Genomic DNA, 18,650 nt, shown 5'->3' with positions numbered 1-18,650 from the left:
GTTTTCTCAGAAGAGGATTCACAGTCCTTGAGTGATGTTTATTCTTCTCCTTGGTATCCATCCTGTAAGTTAAATACTACGATGTAAAGTCAATACATCATATATGTTACATGATAAAGGAACAAGAGAGGGAAGAAAACAAAGATATTTATTTTACACACACACATACACACACACAGAAACATATTAATAACAATATAAGGAAGAAATACCCATGACAATTGCAGTCTTCATTTCTGTAACTGGTCACATGGTGCTTTCACATTTCTTCAGGAATGTCCCAGAAAGGAGCTGTGGTGTTGTAACTGTCCATTTCCAGGTGGTGATGGCATGTTGTACAGAGCCATCTATAACCAGTCCTGGGTCTTGTCTCTTCTGTCTATTGATCTTAGGGATCTCTATGAGGCCATAACTACAGGCTGGGAGAATGAAGGTAGTGTGGCAAGAGCGGTGACCACGGGCATTTGGGCCACTTGTTCTTAACTTGTCTGCTTTCAGGACCTGCTCAGCCCCAAGCTCACGTTACCACTTCCATTTGATAATGGAGGCTTCTGTAAACACCTGACTTTATGGAGAGCAGTTTGCTTTACTCAGAGTCCACCGATGGAATATTAGTCTTATCCAAAAACACCCTCATGGAAACACCCAGAATAATGTTTGACCACATGTCTGGGCACTGTGTAGTTCAGCCAAAGTGACACATGAAATTAACCATCACAAGGAACATCAGACAGTTGACAGATTGGAATGGGAACCACAGATTAAAGTATTTTATCAGTGTTAAATTTTCTGAATTTGATAACTACACTGACGTTACTTAAAAGCATTTTTAGGAAATGCATACTGAGGTGTTGGGGGGCAAAGATGCATGACATGTGCAAACCACTGTGAATAGATCAGAAAAAGTAAGTCGTGTGAGAGTGTGTACATACACGTTGAGTGTACGAATAAGACAGAAATGTGGCAGAATGTTAAACACTCGTGATTCTGAATATGAGAGTTGTCCCTTATTTTGCAACTTTAGACTTTGAAATCATTTTAAAATAAAATAAAAAATTCATGTGACCAGGGAGCACTATAATAGTGTTTAAGAGGCATGAAAGTTCTGTAATATTTTCACTGGCAACACCATTGTGCTGATACCCTTGTCATAAAATCAGAAGCGTTCATTGCTTGACTTGGTTTCAGCGGAATGGGTTACATGCTTCATGTGTGAAATAAAAAAAGGAGGGGACAGCACAGGAGCACGGTCCTACAGAGCTCTAGTGCCGGCCCGTAAGTCCTTCTAGAATATTCTCTGACCTTTTCTTCTGAATTGAAGACTTGGTAGGCGCCTGGGAGGCTCAGTCAGTTAAGCGTCCGACTCTTGATTTCAGTTCAGGTCACGATCTCACAGTTTGTGAGTTCCAGTCCCGTGTTGGTGTCTGTGCTGATGGTATGGAGCCTGGAGCGCGCACGCTCTCTCTTTCAAAATAAGTAAATAAACTTTAACAAATAACAAATAAAAACGAGGAAGTAAAATGCAGACTTGGTGTCGGAGGCTGGTTGTGGTAGAGAAGACCGTTAAAACTGAGATAGAGGAAGGATGGGATAAGACGGGATGAATTTAGTCTGTCCGGTCCCCAGTGTTCATAAGCGTGAAGTTAGTTCATTCACTAGGAGTCAAAATTGATACTTTTTGTAAGTAGAACTGTTCTTGAGAAGCCAGTTGGCGGTTGCCCCTCTGGAAGTTTATAGCCATAGGCACATATTACTGCAAACTGATCTGATGCAAGGCTGCTACATTTAAGTGCTAATAGAAACCAAACTGACACTATTAGCAGCATGTCCTCTGGAAAATAGAAAAAGGAAAGGGTGTCGGTAAAGTACTTTCTCATAATAGAATCAAACGTAGAGGCGACACTAGAATTGCAGTGGAAAAATGAGGTATGGCTTAGGAGGAACAAAGTATTTTCTGCTGCTGTATTTTCTTACATCAAATTGAAATCTGACTCTTGGGAATATTACTTTGGACTATTTGAAAACTATATCTTGCGTGGAAGGTACAATTTCAAGTATGTCAACAAATACCAAAATAATTTTGGTAGCACATTGGAATCTGGAGTATTTACCTTCTGTAACGGTTTAAGGTTTTTATCATTTGTAAGTTGGCTAATTTTTTGCCTACCGAAATACTGCCGCATGATTTCCATCGCAAATGAACATATACCTTAAGAATAAGGAAAGCTGTGCCGAGTGTCAGTAACGTGGTTCTGTTGTCTATCCAGATTCAAGTTCAGAGCACAGTTGTCTCTAAATTGTCCGTCAGATAGCTAATGACTAAAAATTAACACTAAGTGATAAACTAACACTGAGGGAGCTTACTTTTAAAAGGAAGTCTTCTAAAAACTTCTACACAATCCTTTCGATGTGCTATATTCCCTAAATTATCTTTGTCTTCACATCTTTGTATGTATTAAGTTCAGTCATGCGACATGGCCAGGAAATGAAGTATTCAAGTTGACTGTTCTTGTAAAGCTGTATGTTTTATAATAATTGTGAATTTTCAAATCATCTTACTACAGTAAAATTCTTTACTGTGTATTGTTCATCTTCATTTGGAAATCCCACAGACATTTTACATAGTTTTAACTCACAAAGTTTATGTTTACCAAATCTATAGACACCCTCCCCCACATCTGTATCTTACGATAACCAAGTACATATCAAGAAAATTCTAGTTGAATCTGAAAATCTCTTCTATGTAACATTTGTGTTTAGAAAATATCTTCATGGGGAAAACCCCCCAAAACAAAAAAAAAATATTTATAGCTCTCATATTTTTATATCGAAGTATAACTTACATACAGTAGAATTCATTCTCACTGGCATACAGTTCTGAGTTTTAACAAATGAATACAGTTCATGTACAACATTTTGAAGATTTATCTTGTCTTTTATTCCAAGTACTTTGTGATTTCGTGGTCATTGATGGATTACCATTTTGAATTGAAGGGATTGTACTACAGCTTTTCAGAATTTTGTAATTTTAGTAATTTCCGATGTTTTGGCTTTGTGCTTAGGAGTATTAATAAATAACATACTAAGGAATTTACTTTTCTTCTCTTTTCCTAACTTCAGCACCTTAGTGTAGCCTGTATCGTTTCTGGCCTCAACCATTGTAGCAACCTGTGCGTCGGCTTCGCTGTCTTCCACGTGAATTCCTTTCTAACTCATTTTCCACGCTGCTGCTGCTGCTGCTGCTGGTCTTTCTAAGGTACAGAACTGATTATCTCAATTCTCTGCTTAAAAGCTTTCATTGGCTCCTGTTGCCTGTAGAACAAAATACGAACCTTTTCAAATCAGAGTCTTTCACGAGCTGGTTCCTGCCTCAAGTCTGGCCATGCCTTCCTGCCCGTTCCTTCTTTTGCGTTTGCCTGTCCGCGCTAATTGCTGATTCCCAGACATGCCGTGTTCTCTGTCATCATGGTAGTTTTGTGTTTTCTTCGGACATGCAGGCCTTTTTTTTTTTTCCCCCATCGGTGCCTCACTTCCCCAAACCTTCAGATGTGGTCAGGTGTCCTCTGGGTGTTCTGCGTGCCTCGTGCCTCTGCAGTGGTGTTTGTGCCTGTGGCTTCTTCACTTGCCCAAGCACCTCCTCTGGCCCCTGAGCTGCTTGGCATCAGGGAGGATGTCCACTCCGGTGTTGCCACTGGTGTGCACAATACTGGATACAAGTAAGCGTTCAGAGTATTGTTCACTTAGTATCGTTTGCTCTAGGTAGGGAGGAGGGAAATGTGTTATCACAGCAACGGGCACCAGAATTCTTTGTATGGAGGGAGCGGCCTTGCAGGCAGGTATTGCCTTGACCTCAAGCTCACTCAGGGATGGGAGTATGGGTGTTAGCTAGGGCTGAGAGGTCAGAAGTAGAGGAAGCTGCCTGACAGGAAACACGGGGACAGATTTGTTGGGTTTGCTCCTCAGAGAGAAAGAGAGAGAGAAAAGGAGGAAAGTCGGAAAAGCCTTGTGAAGCCAGGGAATAGGTGAGCTAAAGACCCCCTCCTTCAAAGACTGGAAGACGGTGAGAAATTAAGACTGTTCCTCCTTCTGGTTCCCTTTTCATTGCTGCCCTGTGTGCCAGAAATCTCTGCCTTTCTGCAGAAATCTCCACCAAAGCCTTTCTTACCAAGGGATGCTTTCTGCTTGTGTTCGGGTTTTGTTACTTTCATAGAACTCGGGAGGAGCCCCTGTCACGCAGGGATCGAGCAGTGCGGAGCAGAGGTACCTGAGGATCTCAGAGGGCACTGAGGATATGTCAGCTCTCCTGGGAATTGAGAGAAGCCTTGGAGGGGAGGGAAAGGCTTTGGACCAGCACAAGTCCTGGCTCTGCCGGTGTGAGTCCTTTGGTTTAGATTATTGAGCTGGCAAGCCCCAGCCAGTAACTAGGATACATACACGAGAAAAAAGTGGAAATGAATGTACAAGATGAGAGTAGCTAGTATTAGGATGGGGGGGTTATAATCGCTGCCACCTCTGAAACTGTTTCTGTTACAGTTCGTGATAAAAGAAAAGTTCTAAAAAGAGAGAAATGTCTACAATATCGTGCTGTGATCTTATTCTCCCCAGTACTTGGAAATTAGAGGTCAGTGTTGATTTCTTTAACATTGAAGGTGCTAGAAAGGGGAAGGTGAAAGTAATTATTGAGGAATAGGGAATTTGAGCCAGGACTGAAACTCCTTTCTTTACCAAAAACAGGAACTTTTTTTTTATTGACTTGTTAGGCTTTGTCCCCCCTCCCTTTTTTTTTAAATTGATGAGATAATGTCTCAGAGAGGAAAATTAACCTGTTAAGTGCCTGAAAGTTGGGCAAGCTCTTGTGTAAGACAAGAGTAGTGTTTAAGCTTTCTAAGTTGGTGTTCTGTAGATCACAGATTTATAATAAATCATGGCTTAATTGTTTTGGTTTCAGCGGGGACAGGCTGTTGCCCGACTTCCTGTTGCACTTGCGGCTAATCTCACAATGCTGCTTTCTGTAATTGTTCTCCTTTTCTTCCGAGATGAAAAAAGTCACAAAACCATTGACAAGGTCACAGTACGCTACTATGTTGTCTTATAGTTATTGCTGTTATTGAAGTGTTCTTGATAGTGACAAGATTGATGCTGGATTGTTCTGTCATTTGTGTCTTCTCCTCGTGCTCGGGTTTCATGCATGTAGCTATAATTACAATCTCAAAAGATTGACGTATCAACTCAAATGACACTTGACCAATTTAGAGTGGGAAACACAAACAACTACCTGAAACACTTGTGTTTGCTTGATGAGTGCATGTTTTCCTTTTGGGTAAGGCTATCAATGTAAAATAGGGCTGCTTGCAATGCATGGAATTAGAAAAAAAGGGAGTTGGTTGTATACTCTACCAGAGAAAGGCTTAGGAGAACAATATGGCCGTCTCCGGGATAGGGGTGTTGCTTCCTAGGGGACCTGGTATTTGAAGCTAATGATCAGGGTGTCCCCTGGAAAGTGCTAGAAACACATTACCTCATTTAGCATTCTGTTTTTTAGTGTTCATTTTTTCCCATCTACCTTTTGTTGTCCACTCTTTAAATATCTTAGTTCTTTCTGTAGTTTCGACAGTTCAGATTCTAGGTTTATAGTGGTTTTTGTCGCGTAAGGTGACTTTTTAGAGATCTCATTTCATCCCCCTGTGCATGTTGGCCAAGCTGATTTCTGAGGCATTTTGCTGTTGACTCAATGCATTGCTTCTCTGGTACTCCCGCCTGGAGTAGAAAGACCATGGATAATCTTTTTTTCCATCCTTAACACAGCCTTATTCTTCTCTCTGTCTTTTAATCCTTCTCTCTTTCTGTCCTGGATCCCATCATTTATCCCTTCCCGAAGGATCTACTCTCTCTGCCCACAGGCCTTCTCTTTCATCTGACTGCTGAGTTGGAAAAATATTTCATATAATTCTTTTCCCATTCTCACTCTGTTCCTTCCTTTCGTATCCTTAAATCGAATGAAGTTTTTAAGGTTGTTGTCTTGTTTGCCCCTCCCCAGCCATATACCCTGACCTCCCAGCCTAGACTTGGGGATGAAACTATGACTCAGGAACAGCCAACTGGAAGAGATGCTCAGGACAAGGTGTTGGTAATAGGGGAGCAGCAGGGAACTGTGCAACTCGCGTGCCCCGTCAGGGAGCACCACCATCCCAGCACCTCTGTGTTCACCAGCCCTAAACTCTCAGAACCCGTGTTCAGGGTTTTTTCTGGAGATTTCATGATGTAGGCATGACTGGTTAAATCACTGGCCATTGGCGATTAACTTAATCCCTAGTGCCTCTCTCTTCCCTGGAGGGAACAGAGGGGAGGGTGGGGCTGAAAGTCCTAGGTCTTTCTAGCAACCAGTCCCCAACCTGAAGTTCTCTGGGGCCCTTAGCCCCCAGTCATTTTAGCATACAAAAGACACTCTTACCACTCTGGACATTTCCTAAGCTTCTAGAAGCTGTGTGCTGGGAGCCTCGACAAAGACCAAATCTACATTTCCCGTTGTACCGCCTTTTGACTTCATCGTTAATGAGGGTTGGGTTTTTTTGTTTTTGTTTTTTTTGTTTTTTCCTGGCATTCTTTCTTCGGATTCTGTACACTGTTCATTTCCCCACCTTTTCTCTGGCTCTTTTTCTTCCTGCATCCTAACTCCTGATTGTCAGCAAGACTTGCCCTTCTTTTTGTGTGGTCTCCTGAGGACTTTTTTCTTAAAGTGTTTGCTCCTCTCCTAATAACTTGTTTTCCCTCTGCCCTTCTAAGTTCTTTGGGACCTCTGGAACAAAAGACAGATTAATATGAGAAGAACATACAAATTTATGTAAAAAGTCTTATGTGACATGGGAGCCTTCATAAGGAAAGGAAGACCCAGGAGACATAAACCTGTGCATTATCGTGTTAGGTTTGATGGAGTGGAAAGTTGTAGAAAAGGAGTAAGAGAGGACCAAGGTATGAGGTAAGTGTGGTAACTGGAGAGAAACCTAGCAAGGCCTGTTTGTTCACACTCCTCCCTGTGTCCCTTGTCTACAGAGATAGGGATGCTCATGGGACTCCTGGGTGGCTTAGTCAGTTAAGCATCTGACTCTTGATCTCGGCTCAAGTCATGATCTCATGGTTCATGAGTTCATGCCCGGCATCAGACTTCTGCACTGATGGCGCTGAGCCTGCTTGGGATTCTGTCTCTCCTTCTCTCTCTGCCCCTCCTCCGCTTGTGTGCTCTCTCTCTCTCTCTCGCTCTCTCAAAATAAATAAATAAATTAACTAAAAATATTTTTTTTATAAAAAATAAAAATGAAAAAAAGAGATAGGGATGCTCCTTCCTCTGGTACAGGGAGGGTGCGTTTCACAGGAGGTCTTGCTTCAGGGGAAGGTCAGAAACTCCTTCCTGTACCTGCTGTTGATTCTGAGATTACTTCAGTTTAAAATATCCACCATGCCAAGGTGCTGTGTTTGGTGGGTGGATGGCATGTTCTGAGCCCCATCAGTGTGCTGTCTCTGCCAAACTTCAGTTCCTTGTCTAGAACTGTCTACATGGCAGCCTTTTCGGAATGCCTAGCTGTCCCTCCAAAATCAGTGTTGAAACCCCAAAACTTCCCCGTTCAACTTCCCCTTTCCACAGTATTCACCAGTAACACTACCATTCACCAGACTTTCATTTCTTGTACTTTAGATATGGGGCCAAAGGGCAGAGGGAGGAACAGAGTTTCGTTTATTTATTTATTTTTGAAAGTGGGGACCCTGTCCTGTTTGCTTTTGTGGTCTCAGCACCCAAATCCCAAATCAGGGGTTCAGCAAATGTTTCTTGAACTGAATATTGCAGTGATTCTTAGGTTCGCCCGTTCCTCTTTGCTCTAGTGTCTACTCAGACCAGAGTCTTGTTAGCATACATCTGGTTTATTGCATTAACCTCACCACCTTTTAGCTTTAGTCTTCCCCTTGCTGCTTTCCACATGGCACACTACTGCCAAAACAGTTTTCTAAAACCTTACTTTCATCTTGTCAAGAGCCATTATTGTTTATGGATTCAATTGAAACCAGTCTGGCATTCTAAGTTTTGAATCCCCTAGTTTCCTGTTCCTACTTGATGTAATATTTTTCTGTTTTTCCCACATAAGCCCATTGTAGCTAATTAGAACAATCCTCTTCTTATTCTGTGTTAGGAAAAGACTTATTCCTACTTACGCTTTTGCTCCTGATATTCTTCTAGCCCAGAATTCCCTAGCTGATCTCTTATTTTCAAATCATATACTTCTTAAAGACCTAACAGCTGGCTCATGTGTCAGTAGGTACTCAGTGAATGTTTGTTAAATGAGTAAATGAGAACTTGTATTCTCAGTGAGCATTTGTAAGTAGCTTTACATGACAATGATATCCCCCCCAATATCCATAGACTCCATAATCCTTTCTAATCAATTACATTTCTTGTAGTTTATTGCAAGTTTATTAAGTGATTAATCCATTGGATAAAATGGTATCTGAGTACCTCGCTCATTTACTAACAACTTACTTGAAATGGCTTCAAAAGCATTCTTCTTCTTCTTTACTTTTACTTTAATTGTAAAAGTGCTTTAAATTAAGCCTTTTCTTAGCTTTAACACAAGTGAATTCTTGGATCTAATCAAATGATTTCGGCACATGCTCTGAGCAATTACATTTGTGCAGCTTAGCAGAAACTATGGCAACAGAATGAAAAATGTGTTTTTCCTGATTGTTTTCCTCCATGAGATTGGGAAGTTCCAACTTAAACATCTCAAGTTAAAAGAAATGGTCATAGATAAGATGCGTTACAAATTACTTTTGGTGGAATTGCCTAGAAAGTTGGGTTAAGAAGCCATTTATCAATCATAAGTTTATGGCTCAAATCCTGGAAGGAGGTGCCAAGGATTACAAATAGTAATCTTTGCTGGGAATATGGGAGATTTTCAAGGTTTACTTTAGACCTATTTATATTGTCTATTTTTTTAAGCCACAAACCAGGATTATTTTATAATAATAGAACAAACAACAAAGTTATTTAAATTTGGGAGAAAAGACAGTTATCTGGTTTGTCTAAATTTATTATTTAAAAAAATACATCAGTCATATTTTCCTACACAGGCACACAACCATATTATTATACAAGGAACCAAAGGAATCCAGTTGTAGTGTAAAACACCAAGTACTTTATATTCATTGTGTAAGACAAGATTTTTCCTTTAAGAGCTATTAATAGGTCAGACTGTTTTCTAAAGAGAATCAGTTAAACAACTGAAATTCGTTTAAGTTTTGGCAAATCTTTTGTAAAGTTCCATTGACTTCTTGTAAAGGAACTCATGAAATTCACCCTTAAAAGTGATTTCCTTATCAGGAAATATGCATTATAGGATAATAACACTAATGAAGAAGTGAAAGATTTTCAATGGGGGTAGTTTCCAATATCTTAATAAGAAAAAAATTGGTGAAAATTGCTTTATGAAAGCATTATCTTTTCTAAATGAATAAACTGAGTAATGCATTAATGTAAAAAAAAATCCTTTTGATGAGAAGAGACTGTCTAAGCTGATTAACAATAGAGATAGGCCTAACATAGATCTTGAAAGGTTTAAAAATATTTTCTTTGTTTTAGTCTGCGCTTACTAATATTTAACAACTCATGAGATAGGCATTGAAATAGCTGCTAGACACAAATAACTGACATGGTTGTACTATTATGTACTAATTAATAGCTTATGTAGCAACTAAATAGTTTGTTGATATTCTTTGTTATTTTATATATTTGTGAAGAGGTTTCATAAGGCATTCTTTCTGTGGGAAGGAGTTAATCCTTTTAGTTAGGATTTGGGAGCTGAGGGTAAGGTTTTGGTGCCATTAAGTTATTAGAGCCAGAAATCCAGAAATGCCCAACCTCTGCCCAGCCAATCTACTCTTATCCTTTGGGAGTCATGAGGGGACTGTCTGCAAGGAACAGTAGTAGCCAGTGGGACTCAGAGGTGCCACATTAATAAAGGCTTGTAAACTTCCAGCACATCAGTGTAGAAGTCTCCTTAACAGTGGCCTTGGTGCAAGCAGTTTGGGCTTAAGGCCTATGTCGGGACTCCTGCTTCCCTTCCAACTTCATCCAATCACCAATCACCCCATCACATTCAATCAGCATGTTGAGATGAGTGTTTGATTTGGAGGGGAGGGGCACCTGGGTGGCTCAGTTGGTTGAGCATGGGACTCTTGATTTTGGCTCAGGTCATGATCCCAGGGTTGTGTGATTGAGCCCCATGTCAGGCTCCACACTTACTGTGGAGCCTGCTTAAGATTCTCTCTCTCTCTCTCTCTCTCTCTCTCTTTCTCTGTCTCTCTCTCTTTCTCGCTCTCAAAAAAAAAAAAAAAAAAAAAAAACTGGAGGGGAGAACAAACTAGTAAGTGAACCAAGTCCCAAAAGAACCTCTGAATCTGCTTAGTTGATTATCGTATACAGTAGTCTCCCACCTTACCCATGGGAGATCGATTCCAAGACCCCCAGCAGATGCCTGAAGCCACAGATAGTACCAAACCCTCTATATACTATGCATTCTCCTATACATATATACCTATAATAAAATTTACTTTATAAATTAAGCACAGTAAGAGATTAACAACAATACTTAATAATCAGGACAGTTAAAACAGTGTACTGTAATGAAAGTTGTGAGACTGTGGTCACTCTCTCAAACTATCTTATTGAACTGTACTCACCCTTCTTGTGATGATGTGAGAAAATAAAATGCCTGTGTGATGAAGAGCTGAGGTGAGGTGGATGATGTAGGCATTGTAACATAGCGTTTGGCTACTATTGACCTTCTGAGGATGGTCAGAAGGAGGATCATCTGTGCCCGGCCCATGGTGAACTGTGAGTAACTGAAACCACAGAAGGTGAAACTGTGGATAAGGGGACTGCTGTGTAGTGAAGGAGAAGTGCAAGAGAATGGCCACTGCGCCCCAGGAGGTCAGGCCAGGCCAGGCCAGGAGTTGGAGGCAATGAAACAAACCTTGTGTGGAGACTGTTGCTTTAACACAGTGACCCCACCTACTGTTAACTGTGCCCAGTCAGGATTTTGGACTCCTGAATAATTAGATTAGTAACTGCTCTTACCTGTGGGTAGGACTAGACAGGGGGTGGGCAGAGGCTTGCCTGGCACAGGAAAAGGAGCTCCTGCAAGCACAATAAAGTGCCATTTACTTTCACTTAGGAAGGCAAACAATGGACAGTTCTGTCTCTCAGTTCTAAATGCTCGGTTCTGGTACGGTCTGGCCCCAGGGATGGAGTAGCTCCTGATCAGCATACATTTTGGACTTTACTAAGGCGTGTAATGACTCAGAAACGCAGATTTCTGTGATTGGCTGATGTTTACTTTACCTCCAGGGTGAAATACAATGTGTAAATATTTTAAGTCTTGTTCTAATAAATGTTGGTATTGTGCTGGGAAGTTGGAGCTCTTGATCTTGGCTTAATAATTTAATTAAGAGGAATATAGTTTTAGACTTTCATATTCAAAGGCTTCTAAATAGTGACAATAGCACAGAAATGAGAACCATTTAGACACCTAGACTCACATGCCCAAACATATGTTTGTTGGTTCTTAGGATTCTATATATAGTATCATATTTACCATTTGTCTATATGTGTTTTATTGTTAACACAGTGAAAAAAGTCTTTATAACTGATAAATTCTTCCTCATGCCTAAATATTGATAGAGCTTCCTATTAATTTGCTTCCATATGTCTGATTACTCACTTTGCCTAACAGATGTCGTGTAAAAGAATTATATGGATATTAAGTTCAAGATCCCTGAGTTGGGCTTATAACAAATTACCTTTTTAATTTTATTTTACTCTTTGAAGTTAACTTGCGAAGGGAGCAGTTAAAGTAGAAACTCTGTAATTGTAGGGGAGGAGAACCTTTCCCTTCCTTTCTTCTAGGTTCTTTGGCTGGCCTAATAATTAAATTGATATAACACAAGTTAACAGGGGGAAAAAAAACACATTTAATTTTGTATGTACAGGAGCCTAAAGAAATACAAGACTGAAAGAAGTGACCAAAGCAGGTAGCTTTGTGAAGAATTGACAAAAGGGTTTAGGCTTGGGTATCGAATTAGGGAGGCAGTAACAGTTTGTTTATATAGCTTTCTTGGCCCTAAATCCCCTATTTCTGATAATAAGGATGCCTTCTACCCTCCTAGTACAGGGAGGATACCTTTCAAATGAGAGATTTATTTGCTGCCTTCAGGGTAGACCCAGGAGGTCACTGTCCTTTCACTGGCTGTGTCTTAAGGAACTTTAATTCTAAAGAACCAGTATGCCAAAGTGGCGTATTTGGAGGGGGCGTGTTCTGCTCCCCTTCATGATGTTGACTGTAATGAGGGAAGACTTATGTTTCTCATAATTTCACAAAAAGACCGTCTACTGGAGAATTCCATTGTAGAAAACAGCTGTAAAATCTGGATTTAATGTAAAAAGCAACTATTTAAGGCACTGGAGAGTGAACAGAAGCAGATAGACTCTACTGGGGAGTACACAGTTGGAGGAGGGAAGGGAGGGAGCTATAAGAAGTAACTTTGCCTTTTCACTGATTTTAGCTTCAGGCTAAGTACAGTCTACTCTGGGGACTCTGGTGGAAAAACAGTAGTCTCTTTGGCCAGGGAGACTAGAAAACTGAAACCAGAGAACCCTGATCACTGAAGATAGGGGAGAAATCCCAGAAAAAGAAGAGCCAGAGGAGGGGGAGTCCTTAGCTTTTGTGAGCACACATCTCTGACTGCCCTCTGAGCCCTGCGTGAGTACAGTGGACTCAGAAAAACTCGGGTAAAGACAAAGAATCTCAACTGGACTGGAGCTGCCTCCTAAGAAAAATAGTTTACAGTTCAAGCCGACCCAAGATATTTGCCGGCTGAAGGAAAGAAACAACTGTCACTGGAGAAAAAAACAATCTCTCATCTCCACAAATTAACATTTCTACAGTCCATAATTACCCCATATATGGAGAATCAAGAAAATGGAACATATCAGAGAGGAAGAAAATCAGTTGAATTCTACCCTGAGATGAACGAGATATTGGCTGTACCAGGCAAGACTTTTAAAGCAGCTGTTATAATATCCTCAGTGAAATAAAACGTCATGCTCTCAGTGAAAAACAAAACAAGAAATCCTATCAGGAAAATAGAAACAATGAAAAAGAACCAAATGGAAGTTCTAGAGTCGAAAAATACAATATTTGAAATAAAAATTCAGTAGCTGGATTTAACAGTTGAATGGAGGTGCAAAAGGAAAAGTACATGAACTTTGAAGATAGAGTAATAGAAATCAATTTGAAGAACAGAGAGAAAACATATTGGGGGGGCGGAATGAACAGAGTCTCAGGGACTTTTCAGGTTGAATCAAACAGTCTAACATGGACATAATTGGAATTTCAGAGGAGAGACAGAATGGGATAGAAAATTTTCTTTTGAAAAATTAAGGCTGAAACCTCCCAAATTTGATGAAAAACAAACTTACAGATACAAGGTCCTTAGTGAATACCAGGGTGACTGAACCCAAAGAAGTCCACATCAGTACACATCACGGCAAAACTTTCAAAAGCAAATGTTGAAAGCAGTAAGAGAAACATGATACATTTAAATTACTGCCTTCACCTGGGAAACCATGGAGGCCAAAAGAGAATGGAAGAACATGTTTATATAAAGTGCTGGATATTGAGGAGGGCACCTGTTGAGATGAGCACTGGGTGTTGTATGGAAACCAATTGGACAATAAATTTCATATTAAAAAATAAATAAATAAGCAGGAAAAAAAAGTGCTGGAAGAAAAGAAAAAAGCCTGTCAACCCAGAATTCTTTATCGAAGAAAAATATGCTTCAAAAATGAAGAGGATTCCAGATTTAGTTAGTGGCAGCAGTGACACAACTTGTGACTAGACTAAAAAGCATGGACAGATACGCTTTAAGAGGGTGAGTTTTATGGAATGTGAATATCTCAATAAAAAGATTTGAATGAAGGTAAGAAAGACTCTTTCAGATCAAAGAAAACTTGGAGAATTCTGCGCTACAAGAAATGTCAAAGGAAGTTCTTCGAGGCTCAAGAAAACTTACACCAGATGAAATTTTGGATCCTTGGAAAAGATAAGAAAGATCATCAAAAATGATAAATATCTACAGAAATGCAGAAGTCTCTCTCTTTCCTCTTTCTTTGTAAATCATATAAGGAAAACTGATAGCATTGTCTTGTGCATAATCGCATATATAGAAGATATTAACTCCATTTAATATATATCAATATTCCATAAAGAATGATTACAAAGTTTCTACAGTTTTAGGGAAATGGAACAGTATTAATTATAAGAGGACTGTGGGTAATTAAAGATGTACACTACTCCTTAGGGCAACAACTGCACTAATAATGTAACAAAGTAGAGCTAAAATGCCACGTGAAAATTGAAATGAAATTCTAAAAACCATTTAAATGTTTTGCTGTTGCTGTTTTTAAGTCAGGAAAGTAGAAACATGGGAACAAACAGAAAAAACAAGTCAAGGGGCGCCTGGCTGGCTCATTTGGAAGAGCATGCGACTCTTGATCTTGGGGTTGTGAGTGCAGGCCCCACGTTGGGTGTAGAGGTTACTTAAATAAAGGGAAGAGGCAAGTTAAAAACAAGCAATAAAATGGTAAACCCAAATCCAGCCATCTCAACAATTTCATTAAATTGTCAGTAGGTTAAGTTCAATGGGTGTAGGGTTTGGTGTGCAAAATTAAAAAGTTCCAGAGATCTGTTGCAAACACAGTACATGTACTTAACACCACTGTATTATATACTTAAAAATGGTTAGGGTGGTAAATTTTATGTTACATGGTTTGACCACAATTAAAATATTTTAATTATGCATTTAGTTAAACTTTGGAAGGACACTGAAGTCACTTATCCCCCTGAAACTTTTAATTCTAGAAGTTCGCAGTTGGGTCTGACTTGCTTGAAGTTGGAGGCCCAGAGCATTATTTATTTGCAAACACTTATAATGATGCTCAGTGGCACACAACAAGCTCCATATAAATTTAACTCCTTGAATCCGCATCAGATCCCTGTGAGGTAGGTGTTATTTTATTTTCTGCCATTTTATTATGGACATTTTCAAATATACAGAGAATTTGGAAGAACTACATGTTGAACACCCTCCCACTCACTGTCTAGATTCTGTAATTAACATTTATCGTATTTGCTTTATCACATATCTGTCCATACCTCTATTCACCCCTTAATCCATCTTATTTTTTTAAGCATTTCAAAGCAAATTGCAGAAATCAATATGCTTTGAGGGTAGATATTTTTATTATCCTCATTTTACACTAGAGGGGACCTGAGACACAGAGAAGTTAATTAATTTGTTCAAGGTCACGTGGCTTTTAAGTGGTAGAAATAGAATTTAGCTTAGGCCTCCTTTAACCACATCTATAGAATGCTGGTTGGCACAATATTAATAGGTATTGCCATAAAAAATAATTTTGTGATCCAATAAATTTGGTAAATATAGTATCTGAGTTTTAGATTCACATGCAGATTTTCATGGTGTAGAATCTATGAAGTTCAGCAGTAAAGAAACCTGTAACCTGATTAACTTTGTTTAAGCCGAGAATTTCAGGTTTATTTGACTTGAAAGTATCTTTTCCCCCTAAACATAACACCAATTAACATCTTGTAGTATAGGACCAGAATCAATGGAATATATTTTGGAAAATGCTCATTTGTAAGATATCCTAATTTTGTTTATCTAGGACAGAATATTTTTTTATTAAATTTTTTTTTTAGCATTTATTTATTTTAGAGAGACAGAGCATGAGTGAGGGAAGGGCAGAGAGACACAGAATCTGAAGCAGGCTCCAGGCTCTGAGCTGTCATCACAGAGCCCAATGCAGGGCTCAAACTCACAAACCACGAGATCATGACCTGAGCTGAAGTCCAATGCTTAACAGACTGAGCCACCCAGGTGCCCCTGAAGACTTCATTTTTTAGAGACTTCATTTTTTAGAAGACTTCATTTTAATTTATAGAGAATTGAGCAGGAAGTGCAGAGAGTTCCTTCAGAGCACCTGCCTCCACCTTCTCCCAGAGCCTCCCCTCTGAACATCTTACATTAGTGTGTCTCATTTGGTACAGCCTATGAGCCAATTCTGTGACGTTATTTTCACCCGAAGCCCACAGTTTACAGAGCTCCTTCTTTCTTGTAGTTGTGGTAAAATACGTATCATATACATATCAAATTTACCACTTTAACCAGTTTTTAAAAATGTTTTAAATGTTTATTTATTTTTGACAGAGAGAGATAGAGACAGAGCATGAGCAGGGGAGGGGCAGAGAGAGAGGGAGACACAGAATTTGAAGCAGGCTCCAGGCTCTGAGCTGTCAACACAGAGTCCTGCGCGGGGCTTGAACCCACGAACTGTGAGATCATGACCTGAGCTGAAGTCGGACGCTTAACCAGCTGAGCCACCCAGGCGCCCCCAGAATATGTTTTTAAAGAGTTAATACTTTCAAACAAATTTTAGAGCTGGCAGAGATCTTAGATTTTATTCAGGTCTGACTTTTGATTTTGGCTCAGGTCATGATCTCGCGGTTGGTTAGTTCCAACCCCACACTGGGCTCAGTGCTCACAGTGCAAACCCTGTTGCACATACTCTGTCTCCCTCCCTCTGCCCTTTCCCCACTTGTGCTATCTCTCTCTCTCTCCCTCTCTATCTCTCTCTCTCTAATAAATACATGTTAAAAGTTTTCCTGTAATATATAACATACAGAGAAGTATACAAAACATAGCTGTGTAGTTTAACAAATAATTATAAAGTGAACCCTGGCTTAACTACCCAAGTCAAGTAGTAAAATATTGCTGGTATTTCAGAAGCCCCCAAGGGCCCCCTCCTGTTCCTGACCCTCTTAATTATTTCTTTTTTCTCTTTCTTTTTTTAGCTAATTTAACAGGACATGCAGAGAAGGTGGGGATTGAAAATTTTGAGCTCCTCAAGGTCCTAGGAACTGGAGGTAAGTCTTAAAAAAGCATTTGTTACTCCTATGACAAAGGATTGGTATCTCCAATACAGAAATCAGTTAAAATTTTAAAAGCGTAAGGAATCCAGTGGGAGAACTGTCAAAGAGCACAAACAAACGATTCATAGAAAAAATACAAAAGGAAAAATTTGGAAGAATTGGCAGGGATTTAGGAAAACCAATTTCTTTTACCCTGCTGTTGGGAATGTAAATTAGTTCAGTCTTTACATAGGACACAATACTAAAATCCCTAAAATTTATAGAGAGCTTGTTACTTGCCAAGTATTCTGTGAAATACTTTATGCTGATTAACTCATTCACTCCTCACTCCATTTTATTCATATCCACTGGTCATCATTGTTAGTAACGAAAAACCCAAGACCCTTCAGAAACATAACAAAAGTTAGGTTTGAGTTTGGTTAAATTGAACAGGGATCTTTATGTTTTGTAATTTAGACAATAGGATTGAAATGATGTGTTTTTAACATTTTTGAAAATTCTCCATAATGTAAGAAGCTTATTAATAAGCTTAAAAAAAGGCTACAGACGAGAGTGTGCAACATACCACTTCTGTATGAATCAATGTCTACATGTGCACTTGACCCTTGAACAATGCAGGGGGTTACCGGTGCCAACCCCTGCACTGTTGGAAATCTGTGGGTAACTTTTGGTTCCCCCAAAGCTTAACTACTAATACAGTCTACTGTTGACAAGAAGCCTTACTGATAGCATAAACAGTTGATTAACACATAGTTTGTATATGTATTATATGCTGTATTCTTGCAATTAAGAAAGCTAGAGAAAAGGAAATGTTATTAAGAAAATCATAAGAAATAGAAAATATATTTGCAGTACTACACTGTATTTATCAAAAAAAAAATTACATGTATAAGTGGACTCATGCAGTTCAAACCTCTGTTGTTGAAGGGTCAGCAGTATATATGAATATAGAAAATTCTGTGGAAAATCACCAAAATGATAACAGTGGTTGTCTCAGGTGGTAGGATTTTGGACGATCTTGGTTTTCTGCCTTATACATTTCTGTGCCTCCTGGATTTTTGCTGCTGCCATTCTTGCTGCTCAAGAGTCAGGGCCTCTTGGACGTACAGCCTGTGCAGTTGCAGAGACCCCCACACTCAGAAGAGCCCCATGTTAGGTTTAATGCTCTGCTTTCACTGTCCTGAGATTCTAAGTACTTCATGAGCAGAGCATCCCACATTGTCATTCTGCAGTCGGCCCACCATTTACACAGCTGGTCTTGCCAGGAACGCACCTGGTCTCTTCAGCTCTCTCTCTGGGATGTGTTGCTCTGTAGGTATGCCGCTGTGAGAACTTGGGACTCTCATTTTCCATCTTTAAGGTAGGGATGAAAAGGAGGATTTTAATTCTTTATTTTTGCAGTCTCAACAGGCCCTATTGTCTCTTTCCTGGAAGGGGAGGGAGAGCCTCAGAAAACAGACTATTTTTCTTCTCCACTAAAGTTTAGCTTCACACTCTCAGGGGCCTGTATGCCTTCCTAGATTCCCAGCCTCTTACCCGCCGTTGTCCGCAGGAAGGCACCTGCCCATAGATTCCTAAGTGCCGAGGCTTTTAGCAGGA

At 39.7% G+C, this 18,650-nt stretch overlaps 1 protein-coding gene across 8 annotated transcripts in view; it reads left to right on the top strand.

The window, feature by feature from the left end:
- RPS6KA5 (ribosomal protein S6 kinase A5) overlaps positions 1-18,650 on the top strand; it is a 181,127-nt gene that overhangs the window by 33,421 nt on the left and 129,056 nt on the right. For 5 of the 8 annotated variants that reach the window (XR_009606532.3, XM_060620543.3, XM_060620544.3 and 2 more), the window contains exon 2: positions 16,974-17,045. Coding sequence is in view for 3 of the 8 variants with exons in the window: in XM_060620543.3 (XP_060476526.2) it covers positions 16,974-17,045 (72 nt within the window). In the remaining 5 variants the exon portion in view is untranslated. Of the gene's footprint in view, positions 1-3,237; positions 3,257-3,301; positions 4,061-14,963; positions 15,105-16,973; positions 17,046-18,650 lie in introns of those variants that run through there. The other 3 variants (XM_078447908.2, XM_078447909.2, XM_078447910.2) reach the window with 3 other exon arrangements.

Source organism: Panthera onca, chromosome B3 (assembly GCF_046562875.1).
Source record: "Panthera onca isolate mPanOnc1 chromosome B3, mPanOnc1 haplotype 2, whole genome shotgun sequence".
NCBI lineage: Eukaryota > Metazoa > Chordata > Mammalia > Carnivora > Felidae > Panthera > Panthera onca.
The sequence above is the reverse complement of the archived record's forward strand: the minus strand, read 5'-3'. Positions and strand labels throughout refer to the sequence as shown.